At 34.5% G+C, this 9,999-nt stretch overlaps 1 protein-coding gene across 1 annotated transcript; it reads right to left on the bottom strand.

Moving 5' to 3' along the window:
* Positions 1-636: 636 nt before the first annotated feature.
* On the bottom strand, positions 637-3,689 carry LOC141668464 (uncharacterized). Its single transcript, XM_074475364.1, has 3 exons — positions 3,246-3,689; positions 1,627-2,189; positions 637-1,320 (listed from the first exon to the last, which is right to left on the bottom strand). The coding sequence occupies exons 1-3, from the start codon at positions 3,262-3,264 to the stop codon at positions 706-708; spliced, it is 1,197 nt and encodes a 398-aa protein (XP_074331465.1). The 5' UTR covers positions 3,265-3,689; the 3' UTR covers positions 637-705.
* Positions 3,690-9,999: the final 6,310 nt, after the last annotated feature.

Genomic DNA, 9,999 nt, shown 5'->3' with positions numbered 1-9,999 from the left:
TGAAGACCTTTGGGAAGCGTTTTTGTAGTTAGGTGTGTCAAAAACAAGGTCTGCTTCTTGTGGACTCGGAGCTGCTCTTTTATTGAGTGAATAATAGCACGAAGCTTCTTTAAAACAACAAAACAATCATCTTGCATTTGCCTGCCCTTGACCAACGTCTCTTCCATTGCTTTTAACTTTTCCATAGTAACCCCACATTCACTTATAATTACAAATGTTAGCAGAACGGCTAACATAAAAAGGATTACACCCCCACATTCACTTATCTGCACTACAGATATATACACACATGTCTGTATAATAATGTGTATATATATCATAACATAGCTAGATGTCTATTTTCAAAATAATATATTTTTTAATAATTTCAGGACAGTTAACTATGCCACATGGCCTTCCGTTAGGTCAACAGTTAAAATTTAACGGGGTTGTCATTACTCACAACTAGAGTGATGCAATCGAGTCCCCGATAACTATAACTAGAGTGGTATTTTTGATATAGGATCATCAATTTAGTGACTATTTTGAGATTTAAACCCTATATATAATTATACAAAATCGAGTACTATGCAACATGTAATATTAGGGACAGGTCGTTATATATGATAATAAGCCGCACTAATAGAATATATATAATTATACAAAATCAAGTACTCGGAGCCAAACCGAGTTGTAGCCAATTCTTTACAACTATGAGAGATTATCCTAAGCTGCATACTTAAAAAACATTAGTACACGAGTATATATTTTAGTACACATGTACAGAACAAGGAGAAAGAAAAACGAAGAGATCACACACACGCTAATCGCGGTTGCTGGCGAGGGAGGAGCCAGCACAGCATAAGTTCCTGTAATGAAAGCCACCATCATTGATGTTATCGAGAAAATGCTGAGCAGTGCAGAGACCACGATGAAGACCTCTACTCTAGAGGCATCCTCGTACCATGTTGCTATGAAGTAAAGAAATAACGAAGACAGTGAGAATAACAGGGCTATTGTATCTGTCGCTATGAAAATCTTGAAAGCTGTCTTTTTTATAAGAATTGGAGATCCCTGAGTTGGTCCTTCGTTTCCGTCGAAGCCACCTGGCATGGCGAATCCTGCTGTTAAGGCTACCGTGGTTATGAGTGCAGCCACTATCATATGTGTGTTGATCGCTCTTCTATACCCTTCTATTATTTCATCATCTTTTTTGCCGTTTAGGTACTCCACTTCTTTAGAAGCATACACTCTCATCCTGTCAATATGTTTTCTTCGAATTATATTCAATAACCTCGAATTTTTTCCAAGGACAAGTCCTCTGTGGCTTCTTTGAATCAACTGCAATGGACGAGGCAAACATATATGGATATTGTTAAATGTTAAATGTTACTCTCTCTATCCCATTCATTTCTATACATTTCCTTTTTGGGACGTCTCACTCAATTATATACATTTCAAAAATAGTAAAGTTTTATAACACAAAAATTAACTACATTCACTTAAAACCACTAATTTCTTCCGTTCTTACTTTTTTTCACTAAATTACACTTTTTCTTAACCTCCGTTCCAAACCCCCTACGTATACTATCTAATGGGACGGAGGGAGTATCAAACAGACTATTAAGCAAGATGATGAACTTTTACCTTAGGTGGACTAGTCATGATATGTCTGTCATGAAGTACGTCTTGAGGAGTGACATGCTTGTTGTCTACTACATCCCAGTCTACTACCCAATCATACACGGCCGGTTCCATAAGCTCATGAGCATAAAATCCCGACTCTGCGATCATGTGGAGAGGTGTAATTCCATCATTGTTTCTTTGATTCAGAAGATTATTGCTGGCTTCAAAACCTCGCGATAATATATGATTGACCATCAATACTGCTCCTGGATTTGCAATGTATTGCTCTACTGCTAAGTGCAATATATTTTGGCCATTTCCATCTACAACCTCCCAACAATCTGGATAGCATTTGGCAAGTTCCATCAGCATACGAGGATAGTTTCTATATGCAGCTGCTATATGAAGAGGTGTTCTCTTGTATTCTTTTTCTACCAGATAGCCCACAGACTTGTCTACACTTACAAGAACTTCAACTATTCCATAAACACCATTGTATGCTGCATAATGAAATGCCGTCCACCCATAATCGTCTGCTATCTTTATTAGATCTTTCAAATTTTCCAATAAAAGTTTCATGCATTCTGATATATCATCATAAATTACTGTGAGTTAATAAAATCATCATAACATATATACATATTATATAAAAATTATTTCTGATGCAAGTGACAATCTTAGCAAAAAATATAAAATCATTTTTTTAAATAAGAGAATCATGTATCAGAGGATGACCTCAGGGTAGAGGGGGCAATTTGGTACACGACACGTGAGCACGACACGAAACGAAACGAAAAATACGGATATGGGTTTTAATTTTTGGTACACGAAACACGAATGAACATAACACGAAATTACACGATAGATTTATTGTCGGATATAGGTTTCAATTTAGGTACACGAAATTACACGAGATAAATATATTTATAAATTAATATATATATAACACATACATATATTTATGTACATAATATAAATATAATATAAATATTTATAAGTTTTTATAGAATACTATGTAAATATATATATATATATATTTATATATACACTCTCCATATTTCATTCAATTATACATTAAAATAGATTTTTTTATATATAATATGTATATATATTAGATTATTTTTTTATTTAATATACACGAAAAGTACACGACATGATTCGAATCGGATATGGATTTCACATATGGGTACACGAAATCATTTACTAGTATTTACAAAGATGTCATTAAATTATTATGGGGAGAAGTTTATAATCTATGGAGTTATCTAGATCATCCTCAAACCCATTTTTCTCTTTAAATAAATATATATTTGGGATTGCTCACCCTGAGCATGAACTCGGGGGACATATTTGAGGTTAAAAGAAAATAACTGTAACATAGGAGTATTTTTGTAAATACAGGGAAGTTGTGTTTATATTTACAGATTTAACCTTAAAATTTTACTTGATGAAATGTCTAAAACTCAGGTAATTTGTCCGAGAACATCATCAGGCTCGGTTTTCTCTATATATTTTTGGTTAATTAAGATTCTACTAAAATGTTTACATGCACGGGAGGAAGTCAATTAGCACAACTTAGCACTAGCAAAGAGACAAGTATGCATTAGCAAACAAGTTGCAAGAAACACAGAGATACGCACCATATCCAGAACGTCTCATAGCTGCAGCATGCAGAGCGGTTCTTCCATTAGGACCCCCAAAGCTTGGCGCTGCGCAATTCTGAAGAATCGTTTCAACTATCTGATACTCACACTTAAAAGAGTCCAAGTAGAGTGGAGTTTCTTGATATTTGTTTCAGAATCTCTTTGGCGCAATCTAAACTCCCGTATTGGCAAGCAATGTGAAGCACCGTGCTATTTGTAGGCGTCAGTTGATCAGCGACTTTGAGGTTTTTCTCCATCTCCCTTAATGCATTAATGTTATCGCGAGTGACAGCTTCATATAGCTCAGAATCCATGCGAGATTGTTGGATAATCAAAACGAGAAGCAACACAAAAAGAGTGTAAAAATATATTTTTCTCGACAGAAACCACTGTATGAAACTTGGCGAAGTCAATACAGAACACTTGCATCCATAAATCTGATCCCCTAGGCTTTAATTTAGTAAACTTATGCGAATGATACAGCTAAAATGATATCGGGTCTCTACGACTATATATCTAACGATAAACTAAGGCTATGTTTGACGATTAATTATTAGCTATAGCAGTTTGAATTAATTGTGTTGATCGGTAAATTATTTAACTAGCAAATTAAATTTAGCTGTTTTGAACAAAATTGTTTGGTAAATAGATGTTAAATTAGCTTTTATTAAATTTAGTTTTTTTGAACAAAATTGTTTGATAAATTGATATTTTAATTAGTTTTTATTGAATTTAACTGATTTGAACAAAATTGTTTTATAAATCGATAGTTCAATTAGTTTTTTTTATTTAAGTTGAAAAAACTACTAAAAGTAATATTTTCAAAATTAATTTTTTGAGATCAAAAAACTATTTCAAAAAATTAACTACCAAACACTAAGGGGAACGTTTGGTTCAGACTTTTGATTTATCATGTAAGGGTTTTGACCATCCAAACTCACACCTAATATTTGGTTCTGAAATTTAATCATCGAAATCCATATCTCAAACTCCGGGTTTTTAATATCATAGTGAAGAGGTGGATATGAAGTATGGGTACGAGGAATAAAATATATTTTTCCTTTTTTATAATTCTATGTAATGTTTAACACAAAATTAAATCAATAAAACAAAACAATATAAAATTAAAATTATATTAATTTTTTTTAATTAATAAATTAAAAATATTTTAATTGAATCTATTCATTTCACCATTCAACCAAACAGGTGATATCAAAAACGATACCTCAACCCTATATCATCTTTAACACGATTTTTCATTTTCAATCCTGTATCACTTTGCGAACCAAATGACTCCAAATATTAGAAATTTTATTTGACCAAATAATTTGATTCAAAAACCTAATTTTTTGCTAGAAATTAACTTTTAAAAATTAACTTTCAAACAAGGACCAAGTGAATCAATTTACTCAATAGCGAACATGGAGGCCATGTGGCCACTTGTTTCTCTTTAATACAATGTTACCAGCTAGATAATTTAGGGGACCTACGGAATACTATATTATTTACAATGTTAAATATTTCTAAATTACCCAAAGACATAATAACTTGAAATCTTCTTTTTCACCGATAATTTAATATACTCGTTCCGTTTCTTTTTATTTGTCATATTTTGACTTTTGATAATTAATTTAACTAAATTATATAACTGAAATTATATAAAAAAATTAAATCATTGAAAATCAATCTATCTTTCTATATAATTTTCAGTTTCTAAAAATAGGAAATAAATAAATTCTATTTCTTTCTATATCAAAAATTGGTTTATCTGAATTATTGAAAAGCCAAATTCAATACTACCTTCGTCTCTAAAAACGTTTCCTTTTTGTGTTAGACACGTTTGTCAATGCACACTTTTGATTGTTAATATCTTTAATTTCGTATTATTATTAAATTTAAAAACTTCATTGTATTAAAGTACTCATAAATACGAATCCAACAAAATCACTCATGAATATGTTTGATCTTCTAGAATAAACGTAAATTAATAATTAATCACTTAACATGAACTGTACAAAATGTCAAAATGGGAAAAACAATTTGGGACGGAAGGATCAGTACTTCCTCCGTCCTTTTGATTTCTTATCAAAAGGATTGGACACGGAGTTTAAGAAATATTTATAAAGTAGTGAAAAAGAGAAAGAAAAGTGTGTGAAGTGGTGGGACACGTTGATTTTTAATGTATAAAAGGGAGATAGTGGAGGTAAAAAGTACTGTGAAAAGTGAGAAAAAGTGGAAAAATGGTGGGACCCGTTAACTATTTTTGGTAAGTTTTGAAATGTAAAAAAATGAATGATACATCCAAAAAGAAAAATGTAAAGAAATGAAAAGGACGAACGGAGTAACTAAACATGGAGGGAGTAACTTACATTTTTTTTTAAATTTATCCAAACGGGCCAGCTAGCTAGTCTGTCGTTGACTTAACTACAGCACCTGTTAAAATAATGGGAACAGCTAAGAAGTTGACTTTAAAATCAATGCAAGTGGGAAGTTAATTAGCACGAACAGTGACTTAAATTTTCAATAATATACTAGTACGTTTATCACCATTCTTTGAGTCTTGATTAAAAGTTGTCCAAGGCAGATGAACTAGATCAACTCGTTGACCAAAATTGGGTTTTTATTTTAAACATAAGTAACCACAGTCGTTATCCGAACGCACTGAATAAAAAAAGTAAAGTGGTAATACACTCTGGTAAACGGTAAACGTTTTCTCTGACACGGATATTAAATGAGAAGATATTTTTTCCTGCATAAACCTTCCAAGTGCTTCTAAGAGCATCCATCTCGGGGTCAACTCCCCTGGGACACTTACGCATTCCCTACCACGTCACCGTAAATGAGCTCATAAAAAAAGTGACCCCAATCTATTCAATGTTAAGCCCACTTTCCACAATTGTGTAGGACCCTTGTATTATTATTATATTATATATCTAATAATTGTTTTTATTATTTGATTTTAATTTTAATTTATTAATACAAAAAATTTAATAATAAAATTAAAGTGATTAATTTTTTTAAAAATGTCAGTAAAATAAAAAATATGACCCGTAATTAAAATACATTATATTATTAAAAAACATGAAATTGAAAACAACACACAAGAAAACATAAAATTTAAACGTTACAATTTAACGATTCTCGTTGAACTGCGAGATATGCTCAACCAAGTCATTTTGTAGCTGACGATGTGTCCGTCTATCACGCATCTGCATACTGTTTTGAATATATGTTTCGTACGGGACAGAGGGTTCTTCACCTAAATTTGGTTGCGATAAACCATTTGTTGCATCATCATAGGTTTGGAATGAACCAAATTGAGTGGCATATGTGTCCCTTTCATCTTCAACAATCATATTATGAATTATGATTCTCTCAAATATTGTAATTACATTTAAGACGAACTTTTTCAAGCCTTCAACCACGGTGCTCTCTCCAATACGAACGTAATCATCAACAGCGTCAGCAGATACACCGTATGCCAACATACGCATTGCCGCAGTGCATTTTTGTAAAGGTGATAAACCTTTTCTCCCCATTGCATCAATCCTCTGTTGAAAATATTGATGAATTCGGTCCCAAAATGCATCGGCTTTTTGATCTGTACCGACTAATGGATCGATTGACACATTCAACCATGCACTTATTAAGAGTTTATCTTCAACCCACTTCCACTGACCAATAGTTTCTCGTACCTCTTCGGTTTCCTCGCAATCATCATTTAGATCAATAATGTTTTCATGACCAAAGGCGGGGACTTGCGTTTCCGGAGAATTTTGAATATTGATAGGTGTTTGATGGGTTTCAAATTGTGGATTCGAAAAAGGAGGAAATGGAAACGGATATGGAGAATTTTGAGGATATGAAAATGGAAATTGAAAATTTTGAGAATGTGGAAATTGGTATTGAGAATTCGAATTTTGTGAATTAAAGGCTAAATTTTGTGGGTCTGGAAAATAAGAATTTTGATATGGATATGGAAATTGAGGGTTTAGATTTTGAGGAGTTGAATTTTGATTTGAAAATGGGGTATTTTTTGGATTCATGTTTGCTAAGATAATTTTTTTAGAAGTAAAGAGTGTAAATAGTAGTGGCTTGGGGATTGGTATTTATAGGAGAAAAAAATGTTACCGTTTTATATATACGTTGTTATTACAACGTTAATATTTATTAACGGCTATATATCAATTTTGATACTGATGTTGGATTACTATGCAGATGTGCAACAACTTTTGGGTAAAAGTGAATAAAAAAAATCAACTGGCCAAGGCCCGGCTGACAAGAATATTGGTAGGGAAAAAGTATCTCTCCCATTGTTGGAGAGTCCTCATTATATAACAATATACAAGCTGAATTAACTCCTGAAATGCAGCTAATTTGCAGATTTCAGCCTTTACAACAGTTCTATACTCTAAATATGGAAGGTAACCAAATATGTTAATACACCTAATATATCTCAATCTAATTAGGGACAACTAATACAACTAAAATACAGCTAATACATTTGACACCCTCCCTCCAATTGATGCTGCTGGTAAATCTTCAAGCATCAATTTGCCAACAAGAAAGTTGTGGCGCTGATGTGACATCGATTTGGTAAAAATATCAGCAATCTGTAGAGTGGTGGAGATATGTGGGAGAGTAATAACCAGGTGGTCATAAGCCTCACGAATAGAATGACAGTCAACCTCAATGTGTTTTGTACGTTCGTGGTAAACAGGGTTGGCTGCAATCTGAATGGCGCTAGTGTTATCAGCATGTAATGGAGTTGGCTGGGCTTGAGAGAATCCAAGTTCTGCAAGGAGCCCACGTAGCCAAATAATTTCAGAACAAGCGGCAGACATGGCACGATATTCTGCTTCTGTAGACGACTTCGATACACGATTCTGCTTTTTGCATTTCCATGAAATAAGAGCATCTCCAAGAAACATACACCAACCAGTAATAGACTTTCTAGTATCAGGGCATCCAGCCCAATCTGCATCACTGTACGCTTGAAGTTTGAGTGAAGAACCAACGGGGAAGAACAGGCCACGACTAGGAGTTCCAAGGATATACCGGATGATTCGTTTGACAGCTGATAGGTGGAAGTGCCGAGGACATTGCATGAACTTACTTACTATATGTACAGCGTAAGAGATATCCGGTCGAGTAATGGTAAGATATATAAGGCTGCCAACTAGCTTCCGGTAAAAAGTAGGATCAGAAAGTAGCTCTCCTTCTTCTCTGCTATATTTGACATTAATTTCCATTGGGGTTTCAACAGAAATAGAGCCCTTGAGTCCAGCTAATTCAACTAAATCTTGAACATACTTGTGTTGATTCAAGAAGATACCTCGTGGTCGATAATGTACCTCTAATCCCAAGAAATAATGGAGCTGACCAAGATCTTTCATTTGGAAAGTGGAACGTAGCAGATTTTTAAGACAATCAATGGCTTGTATATCAGAACCAGTGACAAGGATATCATCCACGTAGACAAGAAGCATAACTATCCCCGCACTTGTCTTTTTCAGGAAAAGGGAGGAGTCATATTTACTTTGCGTATATGAAAAACTCAGTAGAGTGGATTTGAACTTTTCAAACCAGATTCTAGGTGCCTGCTTTAAACCATATAAAGAGCGCTTCAGTTTGCAAACATGATTAGGTGAGATAGGCATACCATTGGGAAGTGTTATATAAACTTCTTCCTTGAGGTCACCGTGTAAGAAAGCGTTCTTCACATCCATTTGAGACAATTTCCATGATTGAGACGCAGCAAGGGCTAGTATGGTTCGCACGGTGGTCATTTTAGCTACCGGTGCAAACGTCTCTTCGTAATCTATGCCGTACTCTTGTCTATTTCCAAGCACTACTAGTCGAGCCTTATACCTCTCAACGGAACCATCTGGATGAAGTTTTACTGAGAACACAAACTTGCTGCCCAGAGGTTTCACGGATTTGGGACGCGCTACAACATCCCATATTTGGTTTTCTTCAAGTGCAAGAAGCTCAGTTTCAATAGCTTCCCTCCAACATTCATGCTTCATTGCCTGTTTATATGATTTGGGAATAGGGATGGTTGATACAGTAGCTGTTAATGATACAGGATTAGTAAAACCATACCTATCTGGAGGCTGGCTCACTCGAGTGCTATGTCTACGAGTGGCAGGTGCAGCAGCTTGAACGGGATCAGTAGTAAGGGAATCATTTTGAGGGGGTGGAGAAGCTTGAACATGATCAGCCGCAAAGGAATCAGTGTGTGGAGGTGGATTGGCTTGAATTGGATTTGAAGTTGGAGTTTCTAGTATAGTATTCTGGTTTGGCATGACTTTAGTGCGCCGTTGATACACCAAAAGTGGTTTAGGAGATGGATGTTCAGATTCAAATGACACTGGAATGGATAAAGAATCTGCAGAAGAGTTAGTAAATAGAGGTACAACTGAAGATAACGGAGAATGATGATCAGAATGATGATCATTGTAGGTAGAGAAAAAAGGTTGGTTTTCCAGAAAAACTACATTTCTCGAAACTCGAGTTCGTCGTAAATTAGGATCATAACAGAGAAATCCTTTCTGGTGTAGAGCATATCCTAAGAAAGCACATTTTGTTGACTGGGCTGTGAGTTTTGTGCGTTCATGTGGAGGAAGGTGAACATAACATACACATCCAAAATTACGAAGACCTGAATAATCTGGAGTGCGACCAAACAACCGAGTGAAAGGTGAAACGTGATTTAAGGATGGTGAGGGTAATCTATTTATGAGGTACA

Source organism: Apium graveolens, chromosome 6 (assembly GCF_009905375.1).
Source record: "Apium graveolens cultivar Ventura chromosome 6, ASM990537v1, whole genome shotgun sequence".
In the NCBI taxonomy this organism is placed as follows: domain Eukaryota; kingdom Viridiplantae; phylum Streptophyta; class Magnoliopsida; order Apiales; family Apiaceae; genus Apium; species Apium graveolens.
The sequence above is the reverse complement of the archived record's forward strand: the minus strand, read 5'-3'. Positions and strand labels throughout refer to the sequence as shown.

Coding starts and splice junctions, on each gene's coding strand:
- LOC141668464 (XM_074475364.1), bottom strand. Junction 1,321..1,626: donor TCATGACTAGTCCACCTAAG/GTAAAAGTTCAT, acceptor CGTCCATTGCAG/TTGATTCAAAGAAGCCACAG.